This window comes from Prunus dulcis, chromosome 4 (genome assembly GCF_902201215.1).
Source record: "Prunus dulcis chromosome 4, ALMONDv2, whole genome shotgun sequence".
NCBI classification, from domain to species: Eukaryota; Viridiplantae; Streptophyta; class Magnoliopsida; order Rosales; family Rosaceae; genus Prunus; species Prunus dulcis.
Window position 1 is genome coordinate 1,828,063 of NC_047653.1, and position 17,608 is coordinate 1,845,670.

The 17,608-nt window shown below is 37.0% G+C and overlaps 3 protein-coding genes across 9 annotated transcripts; 2 read left to right on the forward strand and 1 right to left on the reverse strand.

Annotated features, from left to right (window-relative positions):
• Positions 1 to 3,074: 3,074 nt before the first annotated feature.
• Positions 3,075 to 7,268, reverse strand: LOC117626597 (sphingosine kinase 1). Of its 4 annotated transcripts, XM_034358347.1 has the most exons (10): positions 6,677 to 7,268; positions 6,234 to 6,356; positions 6,016 to 6,116; positions 5,503 to 5,575; positions 5,220 to 5,306; positions 5,008 to 5,085; positions 4,794 to 4,864; positions 3,962 to 4,264; positions 3,720 to 3,842; positions 3,075 to 3,588 (listed from the first exon to the last, which is right to left on the reverse strand). In XM_034358347.1, the coding sequence occupies exons 1-10, from the start codon at positions 6,999 to 7,001 to the stop codon at positions 3,397 to 3,399; spliced, it is 1,476 nt and encodes a 491-aa protein (XP_034214238.1). In that variant the 5' UTR covers positions 7,002 to 7,268; the 3' UTR covers positions 3,075 to 3,396. The 4 variants fall into 4 exon arrangements, with proteins under 4 accessions (XP_034214238.1, XP_034214239.1, XP_034214242.1 ...); XM_034358348.1 differs by lacking the exon at positions 6,016 to 6,116 and having other exon boundaries at positions 6,677 to 6,930; XM_034358351.1 differs by lacking the exons at positions 6,016 to 6,116; positions 6,677 to 7,268 and having other exon boundaries at positions 5,503 to 5,578; positions 6,234 to 6,285.
• Positions 7,269 to 8,967: 1,699 nt separating this feature from the next.
• LOC117626778 (ribosomal RNA-processing protein 17) lies at positions 8,968 to 11,711 on the forward strand. Its single transcript, XM_034358620.1, has 4 exons — positions 8,968 to 9,138; positions 9,292 to 9,397; positions 10,479 to 10,602; positions 11,222 to 11,711. The coding sequence occupies exons 1-4, from the start codon at positions 9,020 to 9,022 to the stop codon at positions 11,473 to 11,475; spliced, it is 603 nt and encodes a 200-aa protein (XP_034214511.1). The 5' UTR covers positions 8,968 to 9,019; the 3' UTR covers positions 11,476 to 11,711.
• A 752-nt stretch (positions 11,712 to 12,463) lies between these two features.
• LOC117624290 (calmodulin-binding protein 60 B-like) lies at positions 12,464 to 17,421 on the forward strand. Of its 4 annotated transcripts, none has more exons than XM_034355444.1 (9): positions 12,464 to 12,587; positions 12,904 to 13,053; positions 13,880 to 13,955; positions 14,120 to 14,178; positions 14,311 to 14,807; positions 14,899 to 15,059; positions 15,138 to 15,341; positions 15,770 to 16,004; positions 16,203 to 17,421. In XM_034355444.1, exons 2-9 carry the CDS (start codon positions 12,941 to 12,943, stop codon positions 16,775 to 16,777), a joined length of 1,920 nt encoding a protein of 639 aa, XP_034211335.1. In that variant the 5' UTR covers positions 12,464 to 12,587; positions 12,904 to 12,940; the 3' UTR covers positions 16,778 to 17,421. The 4 variants fall into 4 exon arrangements, with proteins under 4 accessions (XP_034211335.1, XP_034211337.1, XP_034211338.1 ...); XM_034355446.1 differs by having other exon boundaries at positions 14,314 to 14,807; XM_034355447.1 differs by having other exon boundaries at positions 12,554 to 12,794; positions 14,314 to 14,807.
• The last annotated feature ends 187 nt before the right edge of the window (positions 17,422 to 17,608 follow it).

The window sequence follows — 17,608 nt, forward strand, 5'->3', positions numbered from 1 at the left end:
AATGTATTTATTTCTGGAAGTGAGAGAAAATAATTAAATAAATAAATGCGTGAAAATTATATTTAAGACTTTTCCTTTTTTTGTTGAAAAATATTTAACACTTAAAAAGAAGCTTTAAAAACACGTCCAGTCGTTTTGACCCCAAAAAAAAAACACGTCCAGTCGTGGCTTATGTTCGGCGTCGTCGTTTCTCTCTAAAACTTTTTTTTTTTTTTTTAAATTTAATTTTTTTTAAAAGTTTCAAATAATATCTAATGTCGTTGTCGTCGCGGCTTTGAATAAAAAATTCCCATTTTATCTGCAAAAGCTACTGACCTGTATGCCCACCTGAGCTAACGAGACAGGGGCGTTTTAGTAATTTGGAGCTAAGTTGGATAGATAGAGCGAGTTTAGAAATTTGTTTACTCGCGAGAGTAGGGAGTTTTGGTCGCTTACAAGGTGTGGGTGATGTGGGGTATAATCAGATGCATGGCCCGCTAAAGGTCATGCAATCACGTAACGCCTACTTCTCTTCCCTTCTTGTTGGTTTGACATGTCTTCCATTCGTTAATGTTTTTACTATTTATGGTACTGTTCGGTTTATGTTGGTTGTTTGTTATAAATGAAAATATAATTTTTTTTAAATAACGTTTACACTGTGTATTTACACATAACGGGAGAAGTCACGAATCATAAAAAAGTTATGAATACGGTAGAAAATAAATGAGTGTGAGATCTTTTAAGTATTAGATATTATGAATTTTAATGTGAAATTCACATTCAACGCATAATAGGTAATTTGCGATACAATTTTGCATATCAATGGTATGATAAAATATTAAATGCTAAAACTTACTTGATACGAGTGATGAATAATGATGAAGCTTAGCAAAAATATAGTCTGTCTCGGCCACATCTATCTAAGCCTAACAATGTTGTGTTGTTTTCCTTCTTGGTTACTTCTTATTTCTTCCTAGGAGGAAGCTAACAAGTTTTGCAATTTAGTGATCAGACGCCGACGGACAGCCAGCCACATACACGTCTCCATATTCAATAACATTTTTGGACACTTATGTGAAAGAGATAAGAGGGATTTTATTTTTGGACTTTTCACATGTAAATCCATAAATAAAGACCAAAATATAAATTTATCTTCTTCTTTTTTTCCCTTTTGGTTATAGATTAATATATATATGCATGTGAAAATGAACATATATATATAGATAATACCAAATAAATTTTGTACTAGTTTGCCTTAGCTGCCATCGATACGATGCCTTAATTAGCTTTTTTTCACTAAGCTGTACCGTTACGTACTTAAGAAACAAAACTAATCATAATAATATATAGGTGATTGATAATTATGATTAAGATATAGGCTGAATAAAAGAGGCCAATTGCTTGGTGGTGGCGTCTCAAGCTAAGCTAGAGTGGCAATGTAGGTCTAGGATTCATCATACGTGATTTGTAACAAAACTACAAAAGGGGAAAACCCACTAAGCAATAATGTCCACATATGCATGTATACCACGTAAGCAAGGTAGATATATATCACAATTTACATGCCAAAAACTAATATTTGGTTTTGGTTGATTTTTGACTTTTGAAATTGAGATGAAGTGTGAATGAAATTTTCAATGTAAAAATGTAGGGAGTATAAAGAGTTTCACGTGTATTAAATTAGTTGGTCAACAATAATATGCCCGTTTCCTTGAATACGAGTTCAAAACATTTCTTAAATTATAACTTTGTCAAGAAAAAAAATTTCTCCTAACTTAACGAGAGTTGTTAAAACTTTTTTACTTTTTTGCCCTTTTTGTGAATAAGAGACCTAAACTGATTGACACATGTATGCATTGCTCGTCAATCCCCACTTATCATTGACCACAATTAATTTTGAAGTTGAAATGATTTGGACCACGTTGTATATTTGAATTTGAGTGAACCCTGTAGCAGGCGTGTTGACGCTGCCATGATGAACCCCGACGTCATATCTAACTTTTATATGCATATATAAATCATACATAAAAACCTATGACTGGTATTATTATGATAACGTGCCCATCATTGTCACATCTTGCATCATAATGAATTATATTCTATAATTGTTATTATTAACTTTTCATCACATAATTGTTATTTTTTTAATCTTTTGTTTATGGAGTGAATGAATTCTTGTTGTGCGAACGCTAATTATTTATGTCACAGCCAGATTTCTCAGTTACCAAAACACACGGACGACTTTTATTACAAAGGTCAATGATTTAAGCTGTCGAAAACAATTATATGTAATTAATTTAATTACTAGAATGTCGGCAGGCATGTTCAACATGCCTTCTATAATTCGTTTCCAGCATATTAACATTATAAATTAATTAGCACTATGCAAATACATTTCGTATTGGTCATCTATATATATTGGATGCATTAAGGATCTTGTTTTATTGAATGGCTTCGTGCAACCTGCAGTCTCCGTTGAGGGGCTAAATTTGCATCTTTCCACACTGCCGGCTAGGAATCTGTGCCATATAACAGTGAGGAGGCATTGCAGAAGGCTGTTTCGATGCAACCGGTCACAGCTGTGGTTGAAGGCGAGGAATGACATTCCGAAATTACTCCAGTGGGGTCTTTTCTGGAGGTTGTGGGATGTCACTTGACCATGGTGTTACAGTCGTTGGCTATGGCAAAAATGAAGACCGCATTATTGGTGGGGTGAGCGTGGCCCATGAGAATTCCCAAAGATGTTGATTTTCCAGAAGGTCCTTGCGGCATTGCCATGTATCATGCTTGCTATCCAGTTGTATTATGTGCACATGACTACATTTTTTTCAATTGGATTACTTTTCACAGAGAATATGCATGGCCGAAAAAGAGACAATTGGCTTGATGATGGAGAGCTGAAATTAAAGAGATTTGTCACATGATATTTGGGCGAGCAAAAGTGACATGAACTTGTTGGCCCTCGTCTCTACAATGATAGGCTTCCACACAAAAAGAAAAAAAAGAAAAAAAAGTGGGGTTCTTTTCTTGTTGATGGAAAAATTACCTGTCTTAGAAAGCAAGTCAGCAATCTGCATTCACATTTGGTCTTAAGGTTTCTATCATTGAAATGCTCATGTATATATGTATTTCAGAAGGTGGAATGAAATATGGTCTCTGGATTTACCAGAGTCGTATGCATTTCTGTACTACAAATCTGTTTCAGAACAAAAGAAAATTGTAAAATCAAAGCAAAAGAGTGAAAGACAAACTGCACATTACTTCGACAGTAATCTTGGTAGCTGTTATAAAATCACTTTTCAGCAAGCAACTTGCCGACAAACGAATCGCTTGTACTCCTTGCAGCTCTGTACGGGTTGGATTCTGCTTGGTATCTCGATGTGTAACCAAAATCAAATACTTGATAAGAAGTATACTTTATACCGGGGAAAACAGAGTAGCTAAACCTTGATCCACAGTTATTTGGAGTTTATCATAGGCCATCAGTGTCTTTTGGTCACATTTGTATGCTCCTTTGCCCCTAGCCAGGACCTCACCATCTGAGTCTATAATCCCTCCCTTTGTGGGGTCCTCAGTGAGAGGACCTGGTTCCAAAATTAATGCTTTCACCTGCAGTATGTCGCGAGATAAAAGAGAATGTAAACAGAAGTGGAACGTTAGTAAAGCTTCTTGTATATACCAAAAGGCAGACACGGAATATTAAAGCTAAACTAAATGCTTGATAATTTGGTTTTTCTGACCTTGAAGTACATGACATATGGTGAATTGACATGACTTCCTGTGCTCAACCCTGACATCAACGAGAGCAAGGATAGTTTTGGGCAAGCTCTCATAATTATCACATCTAGGTAACCATCTGAGAACTGCACACCAACAGGCAAAAATAGCACAAATACATTTATTCGAGTTTTGAAAAAATATCCCTTGACAGTAGTAGCGGAGAAGTATCTGAAGCAGACGCTAATCAATTTTACAGTCCAACCTTGGCATCAGGCGCTGCCTTTGTGTCTTCACTTCCCCAAGGGACATTGTGAAGCCAGACTGAAACGAATGGCCCACTAATAGTTCTCCAGTCCATGTTCTCCAAGTTAATATCAGGTCCCTCATAGCCATGCTGTGGAATGTTAACAGGCTCCTCTTGACTTGGACCACATTTATTGTGATGGTTAGTAGGTTCACTAATGTTGTTGTAACTAGTAGGCTCCCCATAAATTTCAAAGCCAGGTGCAGGCACAAAGGAAATAGATCCATTATATTGCCTCAAATGCACAATTCGTTGAACAGCCTAAAATATAGAAACAATTAGCATACAAGTGAGCCCGTGCAAAAGGTTTGGTTAACATATGCCAGATTCCACCAAGTGTACAAATGGGACTGTCAATTGCATGCATTTTCCACCAAGAAATGCTACAAAGAAGAACCCTATTTAATTTTGACATTTTAAGTTTGAAATCCTTTAGAAAGAATCGGATACTACTAGTTTTCATTATTTTACAACTGTTGGAGACCTAATTGTAATATAAATTTGATTTACCATAAGGAATGATTAAATTTGAACTCACCTGTTGAAGCATTCTATAATAATTCCTATTTGAAGACACTATTAGGTCCTAAAAATTTGTACAGCAACTAATTTAACAAAACAAACAGTGTTATACTTGGAAGTTTTGATTCTAGACTTAAATTCAATGCAGTAGTTAATAATAATACCAGGGCAACAAATCACGTAAAAGGATACACAAGCACACAAATATCTAAACGAGCAACGGCATAAACTAGTAAAGAAGAACACAATAAATGAGAGGTAAACTTACATAGAAATCTAGACGAGCACTTCCCATCCACCTATACTTCTCAGACTCAATGTCAACATCTGCCACTAAACCTGAAAGCATATGAAAAATCATATTACATTTTTTAATTGCTGTGAGAATCAGATATTCTAGTAGGAATTATTCCAGTACAACTAGAAACTTATAGAAATAGCATAGTATATTCCACTATCTAGTGGTGATAGTTTTGACTCACCCCATGCAAGCATCAATACACTGAAGAATTTGGTCTTCCCCTGCCATATGGTAGCTACATCCAGTGAACGCTTATTCCCTGGCCATAAATAAACCACAAAGAAGAAAATATCATTAATCAAAAGAACTAAGTACCAACAGATTAGAGGGAGAGAAAGGGAGCAATGCTATTATTTTGAACACAAATAATGATGCACAGACAGCATATGTAACCTCGAATAATGGCAAGAATAGCATTAGATGCTGTACAAGGTTCACCAACAGAATCCAAAAGAGATTTTGCCATTCCATTTCCTGTACCTAAATGAAGAAACATCTCTTGTCAGAAATTAATCTTGAAAACAACCAACTAATAACTCTGTTTGTTTTGATGCACAAATTATTACAATTCACTGCAGTGGCCTCACCTTCGATAACATGAATGATCTAGAAATTTTCAGAGATTTTTATTTTCTTTCTAAATATAAAGAAAATTGAGAGAGAAAGAGGATTGAACCTGCAGGAACTACTCCAAGAGGCATCTTTATTGCAGCTTCCCAATCCTCTCTCTCAAGGAGTCCATTTACTACCTACTAAAAAGTGCAATGCTTATAAGAAGAAAATGGTAAGCTTAATCTATGCATATGATCCTGAAGAGAAATGTACCGGATTAGCATGATATAAACATAAAACAAAACCAAAAAAAGATTCTTTGTTGTGTTTCAGACTAATAACATTGCCAGTCAGTTGATTTGCCACTTTCAGTTAGAGACCGTCGCAGCTTTAAAAACTTGTTAGAACAAATTAATACTATATGTTTACCAAATTACCAGCAGCTCTGCCCAAAAAATTTATTAAAAAAAATATATATATAACTCATTGGAGGAAAACAAAAGGGCTGGTCATTGTACATAAGTAATTTGAAATTCCTCGAGGAAGTTGTTTGCACAATCACAAGATGGCATTCCTTGTGTTTAATAACTCTGCAACAAAATCACATTCACATAGCTAGTGATCATTCGCAACCAACCTCAACCAAGATTCCATCCCCACTAACACAAACAATGCCATCATACTTTGAAAGATCTAGTGTTTTAGCAACTTCCTTGGCATGTAGTTGATATTGAGTTTCTGAAACATTAATTGAAAAAATAATTACAAAGGGGATACAATAACTTGACCTACAATCCACAAATCCAAAACTTGGCACATCAACTATTAAGCAAGATTTTAAGGAAGATTCCGAACCTTGTAGTGTAAATTGGATATTAGCATCCTGGAAAAGAGGTTTTACGTGTTCAGCATATATTTTTGAAGCGGATTTGCTCCCACCAAATGGATTCACAAAAACGAAGAGCCTCTTTGGCCGCCCTGTTACAAAGAGAATAAGTTACCATCTATGTTATCACAATAAATGCGAGAAGTAATTAAAAAAAACCAAAAACTGAATTTCTTTTCAATAATTAGGCTTTTAAAAAAAAAAAACTTAAGTGGAATTTAGACTAAAAAGAGCTTCAGTAGCTTAAGTGAACAAAATTGAAACAAAAACAACGGAAATTCAAAATCGCGCAACGGTCAAACAACCCAAAGTCAAAACTCAAAACTCAAAACTTCCCAAGCATTCATTTCCGTTCCTGCATTTTCCTATCAACCAAACAGGACAGAAGCCAAATAGAGCATATGATGATTACCCAGAGAATCAATGTGTTCGCGGAGCTTCTGGCACCAGAGCCTATGCGAGTCCTCAGAGAGAGGCTTGAAGACGAATTCTTTCCTCACCATAGCTCCTCTGCTCGCGACGCAGCAGATTCCATCTCCGTCTTCCACTAAGGCTCTGATCCTGATCTTCGGACCTTCCGCTGCGAACCCGAGGACCTCCTTCTCCACGATCAAGCTCCGTTGACCTCTCTCCGACCACCGGAGAACTCCATCGGCGAATAGAGTCACCGGAGTGACGGTGCCGTTTATGAGGAACCGGTCGGAGAGTACGGCTTGAGCGGACTCGGGTCGGTCCATGTTGGATTGTGTTTCAAGTCTTCAAAGAGTCGTTGAGGCTCTTCTTTGGAGTCTGAAGTCTGATGTAGAAATTTATGCGCTCGTTGGCGCAGACACCGGTTCACTTTGGTTGAGGTTGAATGAAGCGAACCGGATGTGAACGATGCCAACGGAAATTGGTTTCATTTACCTAAAAACCTTAAAAAACCGAAATTAGTTGTTGGGTTGATTGTAATTTGTATCATTCGGTTTATTCTATGATGCCCACAAAAGATAAAGAAATGTAGCGTTGGGGCCAAAGCTGCTTCGACATCCATCGAAAAGGAAAGGGAAAAGTGTATATGCGATAAATAAAATTGTGACTTGTCCCTGCCCATTGGGGATGCGAAACAAAAGTGTCAATAGTTTTTGACATCATATTTGGTGACAAAGAAAATGTTTGGATTATTACAATTAAAGTTATACACTACTTGCAAAGGATTCATTTTTAAGTTCGAGTCTTAGTATTCGTATTATGTGTCTGAATTTAGCATACTATCGCCTTTTCAATAAAAAAAATCCTTTAAAAAAAAGGTTATACACTACTATTTGAAACATATATATCACTAGACTAAGATGTAATAGGTAATAATCCGATCTTACATTATACCAAGTTCAATTCAAATCCCGTTTAGTTTTAAAATAGCAAATCAATGTTTCAACGTTGTTAATGTTACATTAATTAGCTCTTATTTTGGTAGTAATTCTTTCTTTCCAATATTAGAAGAAGTCCATAATTTGAAAGAGATTTTCTATTTAAACTCCACATTTCTCTTAGTTCACCCCATGTTCTAAGTTTACCCCAACTTTTAATTTAAATTTTCACAATTTCTAATAAAATCCCAATATCTTCCCAAACTACCCTTAAATACACCCCAAACTGAAAAAATAAGAAATAAAAGAAATTTTATATTTAAACCCCACAAACTACCCTTAGAGGAGGAAGTACGTGGTAAATTTTTTGTGCATAATATGTGATTCTTATTTGATTTCTACCTCCGAATGCCATCCAAAATTTTTAAACATTGAAACACTATGTACTGAAACTTTAGGCACTTACTTTGAGATGAGATAAAAACTGGTACTTGAGGTTGCTACACTTTGCGATAGGAGTAGGCCATTTGATCGGCCATCAATGGAGAATACATTGAAGCTTTTATTAGAGTGGAAAAGCAACAAGAAAAATAACCCAACTATTGAAGCAGCAGTAGCAGGATTATGATTTTAGATGCATACTGGAATTCCAGAAGTGACAATAATATTACTGTTCCCAGCAAAAAAAAAAAACACAAACAAATAGAACCCCAAATCCAAAATTTAATACTTTATAGAGAAAGTGAACAGCTTTACCAAAACATCAGGTAAAAAAGAAAAAAAAAAAAGCAATCAACAAAGGGAAGAGAATAAGATCATTACAGCCAAGCAATCAACAAGTATTACAGCCAAACAATCAACAAGTCTTTTCATTAGCTCCCACACAGATTTTTAAGAGGCATGCTCGTCAATGTTCTACGTCTCTGGCAATACGATGTAGAGGAGTTTGTATTTTTCTAAAACTTAATATGAAGAGTGGTGGGGTGTGTGTATAGATGTATTAGGGTATTAAATTGGATGACTTTTTTGTCTTTTTACACAATAATAAAACTTACAACTTCATAATTAAAGTATTGAGATGAACTAAGAAAAGTGTAGGGTTTAAATAGAAAATCTCATTTGAAATCCCACTGATTGATTAGAATTTAGAAAACCCTTTGTTTTAATGCTGGATTTTACGTCATGCCCGAAAAAGGGTCGTGTAATGGCTTTGGGCATCAATCTGACCTAGGTCCATTCTGGCTGGATATCCAAATCCCAAATTATATGTTCTGGGCCGAGTTGAATGTACTCAAACTATTTGGGCCAAGTCAAATCTGCTCAAACCACTTTCATATACTGAAGAAAAAGGCTTGTGAACCGGCCTCTTAACCACAAGCGCACCAACTCGAAGCAGTGAAGCTGCAATGGTAGGCAAGGTCGAAGTGGAAGCGATTCCGGCGCCAAATCCCCGAGGCCGTCACATAAAGAAGAGGGCTCTTAAAAACAAGGCTCTCGCCGTCACGTTCAACGAGAAAGATCTCAGGTAGTACACCGCCATCATGAGCTTCATCAGTAACGAAAACTAAGCCCTGAATTTTGTTATCTTCGTATTTTGTGAATTGGGTCTTTTTCATATTTGGGGTTTAATGTTTACTTCTTTTGGGTGTTTAACTTTGGGGGGCTTTGGTTTGTGAAGCGATTTTGTGTCTGGGTTTCACAAGAGGAAGAAGAAAAGGAGAAAGGAAGCCGAGAAGAAGCAAGGGGAGGCGCTACGGCGTAAGCGTCTTGAGCTGCGCAAAAAGGTTAGAATTTATGGTCAATTTTTGACCCTTGGATGGCCTCTTTTTTATGGTATTTTTTCGTGCAATGATGTAGCTGTATTTTATTGAACTTTGGATAATAGTCTATTGATGTAATCTCATTGTTGCCAAGTTGCTGTTTTTGTTTGCAGATGACTGAAAAAGCTAAAATATATGTAAAGTTTATTTATTGACCGCAATTTCTTGGAACGTAAGAACTATTAGGATGTGGATCAGGAATAGCACTTCCCATTGACCACTAAGTCTCTGTTTTGTTGGTCTGATTGTCTGATACGAGCCATGAATCCTGAAAATATGAATAGAATTATCAAGCTGTCTACAATAATGCAATTATATTGTCAAGTTTTGGTTAGTTGTGCTTTCATATTATTAATTTCTGAAGAAAATTTGATTATTGATTGTTGTATGTCTGCAAATAAACTTTGTTTCTCTTTTTCCCTATGATGATTTTCACGTGCGTAACGTAAAAAATTATTATAGTACAGAAGATTCAACTTCTGGTAGGATGGTAGTTACTGTGGAGGGATACTTCTGCTAGGGATATTACCAGAGCCTTTTTGTTGGAAAAAGCCAGTAGCACCATTTTTCTATGCCAAAAACTGAAAATTTTGAAAATTTTGGTAACCAATGTCAACAAACTTAGTCTTGTTCCGCAAACATTTTCCACCATAGAAATCAGAAGAGAATGCCATATTGCACATGCATGATAGGGGGTTATTGCTTCTGAGCATGTCCTCTCAGGCAGTCAAAGCCATATTGCAACTGTTCACCTTATGCAAGGGATTTGACCTCAGGTAAACTTTGGCTCCTTAAACCATTTTAACCCAGTAATTCTTGAATTTTGAGGCACAAAGATTTTAATTTTCTGCTGTGGGGTGGGGGTCAGGAATAGGGAGAAAAGGGGCCATCGTTGTTCATTCATTTTTCATCCTTTATGAGATTCTTCTTTTGATTTTGTTTTGTTTTTTTTTTTTACAAGGGCACTGATAAATGTATGTTAACGTACTTGAAAAACAACCCAAGTTTTCATTGTCTTACCTTCCTTTGGTAACGTTTGTTGCAGAGGAGACTAGAAAAGGAACTGGCTCTTAATGGTGACGCTTCCCCAGCCACTGACACAGCAGCTGATGAGAGTGATGAGCATGACGAGGATGATGAAAGTAGTGAGCCAGCTCTACCAGTTTCAGGTATTTTCCAAAACTTTGTTTCACAATGGATACAAACATGTATTTAAGCTACTTTTATGTGTCAGTACCTACTAAGAACTCATAGGTTATGTTGGGTGCTCTAGTGCTGCTAACGCTGCTGTCTCTAACCAACTTCTTAGTGGTTGGTGTTTTGGTTAGCGAGACAGTAACAAAGCTGGAACCAAAGGCACACACTATTGAATTTAGGAAATCTTTGACTTAAGTGGCAATTTAATCACATCACTTGCTACTGATCACAGATTATTCATTATGTATGGCAAGATGGGAGTTATTAATTCTTTATATTTCCCTAATTATAGATTTCTTCACATACTTGTGATATATGAAATGTTTCTATAGAACTAATAGTACCAAAAAGGTTTAAACTGTTGGGCACAAGTCTTTTGATGACTCATTTAAAGCCCTTTGAATGTTCTTGCCTAAACAAATATAAAAGTACAAGTCATAGTAATGGCTTTTTGAATGTCAGATATATGAACTTATCAGTGAATTTGTCCTTGGATTTTATATAAATAGAGGTGGATTGTGGTCTATTATGCTGTAATGCTTCAGTTCATGCTTAATCAGCATTTGAGTTTACCTTTTGTTATTGCTTAAGGTACAACGACTTATGACAATGGTGACATGAAAGTCACTGTGACAACAAGCGAGATCTCTCGAGAAGAGGAAAGTGATTCAGATGAAAAGACGGAGGCAGCAATACCCCAATCAGTTGGAGCTTCTAAAAAGCACAATGTGCCTGTGAGCAAGACAAAACCTTTGAAAAAAGTTGCAAAACGAAAATCACGGCCCAAGCTGCAACGTAAAAGAGATAAAAGGAAGGGACCGGAAAAGACCAAGAAGAGGCGCTAGGTTTTGGTCTTCCCTTTCCCGATTCGTTGAGGTTGTAGGATCAACATGTCTTTCCTATAGAGAAATATGAAGTAGTGAACTCAGCTGCCCAGAACTTCCATTTGGGTCTGGAGTTTTTGGTTGTTTGAATCAAGCTTTTAGTTGTATACTGCCCATTTTTGTATTAGACCTTTGATTGAAATGGGATGTGTTACATTTTTCTGTTCTGCATAATCTCTTTATATTTCTTTTGGATATATTGTATCTTTCATCCTTTACTGCATATGTTGTAGTATCTATGTTAAAGTGAAGCTCTCTTCCCTTTATAGAGGAATTCAATTTGTTGAACAGATTTAATTATTAAAATAGTAATGATGGGCAATGGAAATACTTAGGTGTGACCGTCACACACGTATAAATAATAATAAATACACGTCTTATGACACAAGGGAATTGTAGTATCACGTGGTGGTGTGATAATCACCGGAAGGATTTATCAAGTCAGATGGAAATAAAAGAACTCATTCATTACACATAACCAGAAAGAAATGTCCTAATCATAAAATGAAGTTGCTTAGCAAAGTAAACAAATTGAAATAGTAAATACCAGAAGTTTTGGTGCTTGTTCGTATCAGATTAGTAGGAAGAAAAATTGCAGTTTGATTCCTTAAGCATGCTTGACTTTCTTCATCACTCATTTCTTAATTTTCTTTTAATACTCGTTCATTTTTGGAAAAAATAAAATCTTAAATTAGACGGCTACAATCGCCAAAGCGCACACTTTTTCTGGACCCATACAAACACACGCAAGCACACCCGAAGACTAACGTGGCCAATCATTAAAAAATTCAAAAGATTCCTAAACTTCAATGGATCCAACGGTCCTTATCGGCCGATTGTCTGCTCGCAAAAGATCTCAGCCACCCGACCAAGGAGCAGCGAGAGATTCGTCACTGTTTGGAGCAAAAGAAAAAAAAAAAAGAAAAAAAAAAAAGAGGGCCACTGTAAGCCCAGCACACTGGGACAAAAAGCCTATCTCTCTCTTTTAATTGTTTCAAAGACGTTAGCGAGCGAGAAAATTCGCAGACGCTTCGACGAAACTTCTCAGATTCCTCAAATTCTCTCCCTCTCAGGTTTTTTTTTTTTCACTTTTTCCCGCTCGCTTTTTTTCCCTACTTTTCCCTTTTCCTCTCATCCAATTTGATTCCACACATCACACATGGAATAAAGCAGAGAACGACTCGTGTTTTGGATCAGATTTCGTATTTTGTTTGGCTGCTCAGAAAACGGAAGAAAGAAAATAAATTCGAGTCGTTTTGTTGACTTTTGTTTGTTTATTGGTGTGTGTTTGCGTCTGGGAATGGAAAATTCAAGTCAAACTAAACGTTAGCTCTAAGTGATTTGAAAGTTTTGTGTATTTTGTCTGATTGGTTTCTTCCACTTTCTCAGCAACCAAACAGGAGGTTTAGTTTTGGTAACGGTGAAGATGCAGACAAGGTACATGGAGAGATCGAATAGTATGGCGAGGGAGAAGCGAGGTTTGGATTCGTCTTCAGCTGAAGAAGGCCAGCCAGATAGGAAACGGCCTGCTCTAGCCAGGTCCTTTTTTGTTTGGTTAAAAAAACTTGGATTTCCAGTTAATTTGAAGTAATTTGTTAATTGTTTGGGTGTGTTCTGTAACGTAAAAATGGATATGAAATCTGTTAGAATTTTGTGTTTTGTGTGAGAAATATTGGACCTTGAAGTGTTGAACTGATAAATGTGCTATAGAAACTCAAAACTCATTTATTTGTTGTGAATAATATGTAAAAAGTACAATTAAGAAGTTTTTTGCTCACAGTGCAATTATGATTAAGAAGCTTTTTCCCCCCTCAAAGGTCTTGGTCTCAGTTATATGTAATTAATTCATGCCCACTCTATAACTTATGTGTGTTCATGCCCAACTTCCCATATATCGCAAGTAGGGGCAACTATAATGTTCTGGAGTTAATTTTTTTTATCATAAGGGATGGTGGCTGACATACAAGTCCGCATTTTCTCTACTTGTGGAGGCGAAAAGAGTGTTGGGGCCCCGTAGTGTGGCACGCATTTTCTCTAATTGTGACATACAAGTCGTCTAATGACTCTATCAGTTTCTTTTCAGATGTCTGATGCTTCTCTTATTCTTAAACACAACAATTTCATTGTGTTATCTAATTCTCTTAGGGATTATGTTGGGCACAGTATCTGGAAATTAATCAATTTTGGCTTATATTGTTGTGGATTCATGTTATTCATTTGTTAGAGATGGACTTAAAAAACTACTTTTAGAAAATAAAAATAAAATAAAAGAAAGAAAGAATATAAGCCTGGAATGAATTGAATGTCTTGAGCATGATGAATGCACTCAAAATGTTGTTTATCGATACTATTCAACTTAATGCAGTGTAATTGTTGAAGCTCTCAAGGTGGATAGTCTGCAAAAGCTTTGCTCGTCATTGGAGCCGATTCTACGTAGAGTTGTAAGATATTTTTATTTTCTTGTGGACTTTTGTCTTCTCTGTGAAAGCTTAATATAACTGTCTCTATATGAATGTCTAATGACTAGTTTTCGATCCTTTTATATAAGTATATTGTGTGCGAAGCATTGTTGGATGTTTCTTATTTATTTAACGCTGCTGAACAGGTTAGTGAAGAGGTGGAGCGTGCTTTAGCAAAATTAGGCTCTGCCAAACTTACTGGAAGGTATCAACCCTTTCCCCCATTTCCTCCTTGTTTGTTAATGGGTTCCGATCCTCTGTTGTTTCCATTTTTCTATTTAGGCAGTTCTGATGCCTCCATATAAATAGTTTGTTCTTCTAATGGGTTCAAAAACAGCAGGTCTTCTCCTAAACAAATTGAAGGGCCTGATGGAAGACACTTGCAGCTGCACTTTAGGTCTAGGTTGTCTCTTCCTCTCTTTACTGGTGGAAAAGTAGAAGGGGAGTGGGGTTCTGCAATCCCTATTGTCTTGATTGATGCAAATACAAAGCACGTTGTGACATCAGGCCCAGAGTCTGTGGTGAAACTAGATGTTGTTGTGCTTGAAGGTGATTTTAACAATGAGGATGATGATAACTGGACCCAAGAAGAATTTGAGAGCCATGTGGTGAAAGAGCGTGAAGGAAAGAGGCCACTTCTGACTGGGGATCTGCAAGTGACTCTGAAGGAAGGTGTAGGAACACTAGGGGAGCTAACATTTACTGATAACTCTAGCTGGATTAGGAGCAGAAAATTCAGGCTAGGACTGAAAGTTGCCTCAGGCTATTGCGAGGGCATTCGTATACGGGAAGCAAAAACAGATGCCTTTACTGTTAAGGATCACCGTGGGGAATGTGAGTTCATAATTAGTGTTATTTCATGTTTCCTTTGTTTGTTAGCTGAAAAAAAGTCAGAACGGTCAGTTTTGTTTTGTGTGCTTTACAGTATACAAGAAACACTACCCACCTGCTTTAAATGATGAGGTCTGGAGATTGGAGAAAATCGGAAAAGATGGCTCATTCCACAAGAGACTGAATAAAGCTGGAATTGTTACAGTTGAAGACTTCCTACGACTTGTGGTTAGAGACTCGCAGAGATTGCGGAATGTAAGATTGTGGAATTGTTTGTCATGTTCAGATAATGAAGTTTCAGTTCTTAATTATTTTTCTGTCCATTTGTCATAGATTCTTGGAAGTGGCATGTCGAATAAGATGTGGGATGTCCTTATACAGCATGCAAAAACCTGTCTTCTAGTTGGGAAACTCTATGTCTACTATCCTGATGATGCAAGGAATGTTGGCGTTGTTTTTAACGATATCTACGAGTTGAGCGGCTTAATTACCAATGAACAATTTTACTCTGCCGATTCACTCTCGGACAGTCAGAAGGTATGTGACCCTCTGGTTTCTCTTTTTTCATGTATATTTCATACTGCCTGGATTTGATATATTTTATTGTTTTGTGTTCCTTCTTATAACAACTGATACTACAAGTTCAATGTTGTAAACCACTAAACTGAATTAGGTTGCCTCCGTTTTGTCCAACTGGGCAATTCTTTATCACCGAAGAATCCAGTCCATATGCACTTTCTATTTTATTTACAAACAACCCTCTTTCTCCAGAGGAGATTGACATGGTTAATGTATCTGAAGTGATGCAAAGTAGTAATTAGCTGTGATCCCTCAAAGTTTTATTGGGGCTGTTAAAGCGATACTTTTTATATGTTAGTAGATTTTCCAGAAAAGAATTCTTTAGTTTCTAAACTATGCCAAAAAGGTGAATCTGAGAGAATTGTGAATGGTTTTGTTTCTTTCAGGTCTATGTGGACGGTTTGGTGAAGAAGGCATATGACAACTGGATGCATGTGATGGAGTATGATGGAAAGTCTCTTTTAAACTTTAAGCAGCAGAAGAGTCCAGAGGCTTCTCTACCTGAGGTTCCATTGGCCACACAAGATTATCCAAACTCATTTGATCAATTCACCCTACCTAGCCTTCCAGTTTCAGTTTCTGCAGAACAGCCTACTATGGACTCGGGCCTAAGTGTAGGAGGTATATATATATATAAAATTTTGGCACAAATTGGTCATATTCAATTATTCTTTTAACTAGCCCTGCAAACTTGTGTTTTTTTCAAGTGTAGGTATGTGTTTTAAAATCCCGAGATATGAAAGGAAAAAACTGTTGTTATGAGTGTTTCGGCTAAACTGTGGTTTCTAACGTCTGTGAATGCTCTCTCTCTCTCTCTAGGTTATAATGATGGCATGGCTACCAGATTCTCAACACAGAACGTAAATCTCAGTGCTCCCATTCAGCTTGATGGCTTGGCATTTCCTCTACAGAATCAGTTGCCTAGCACTTCAAACCAGGCTCATTTTCAAAGAAATGAAAACATGCTTGCCTTCGGTCCCCCACAGTCATCCACATCAGGGTTCCAGAATATTGGTACATCCAATCTTACTTCTTATAGGGGAGTTGAGGACCTCTTCCCAGAGGAAGAAATTCGTATGAGGAGCCATGAGATGCTTGAAAATGAAGATATGCAGCATCTACTTCGTATCTTTAACATGGGTGGTCAAGGTCAAGGTCACGGTCACGGTTATGGACATGCCTCCATGAACGTTACTGAAGACAATTATCCTTATTCCACAGCATACATCCCCACTCCACCAGTGAACTACAGTACTGATGATGATCGCAGTCGTTCATCTGGAAAAGCTGTTGTTGGCTGGCTCAAGCTCAAGGCAGCCCTTAGATGGGGCATATTCATCAGAAAGAAGGCTGCTGAGAGACGGGCACAGCTAGTTGAGTTGGATGATTCATAAATATGACTTGTACGAGGCAAAGCTGATCGGATTTTGGTGTCTCTAGGCTTTCGTCTTCCCCGCCCCCCTGATTCCTGTCATGCTGCAGCTTCTAACACAATGGAGGACTATGGTTGTGGGCGGATATCAATGGATAAAACCTTAAGTTCGAGCTGTCCTGCTGTTTCTTGGAATACAAGCCTGACATTCTTGGGACTGCTCTGCTTGTACAGTTCGTGTGCGGTAAGCTTATGTCTTCTATTGACACCTGCTTTTACAGTTGTGTTTTACTGCTGGCAACATAAAACAACATTCTTGCCTGCAAGTTCTGAAACCAACAGGAGTTGAGCTGTTTCAACTGAAGGCCTTTGCTAATCTGAGAATAGCATTTCGGAGTGGAAACTTTCCTGTATAACTAGAGAGTCTGCGAAGGTTTTTTCTTGTTTACATTTGTAAGTGATTATGATAATATGAGGGTAGGCGAGTTCTACACTCATTTGCTAGTATGCTGAACTTTTATCATGCCCTTAGTTTGTGTTGGTGGCGATCTGACACCGCTAATGTGCGTTTTGTGTTGCTTTGTAATTCGATATTAATAATTAAAATTGTTGGATCGTTTCATGTTTTCACATTTCATCAGCAATAAGAAGCTCTATGTTGACTTATTTGTTTTTCAAGAACATATGGCGATAGACATTTCATCTTATTTTTCATGATCATCAAAGCTTCGTTCTTTTTCTTTTTTGGGGTAGAAGGTATTTTGTTAAATTGAGTTTGCAAAGAAATTCAGATGTTACTCGTACCAAAAAGCAACCTCCGATTTTTTTGGTTTTGGTCCACAATAAAAGCCCA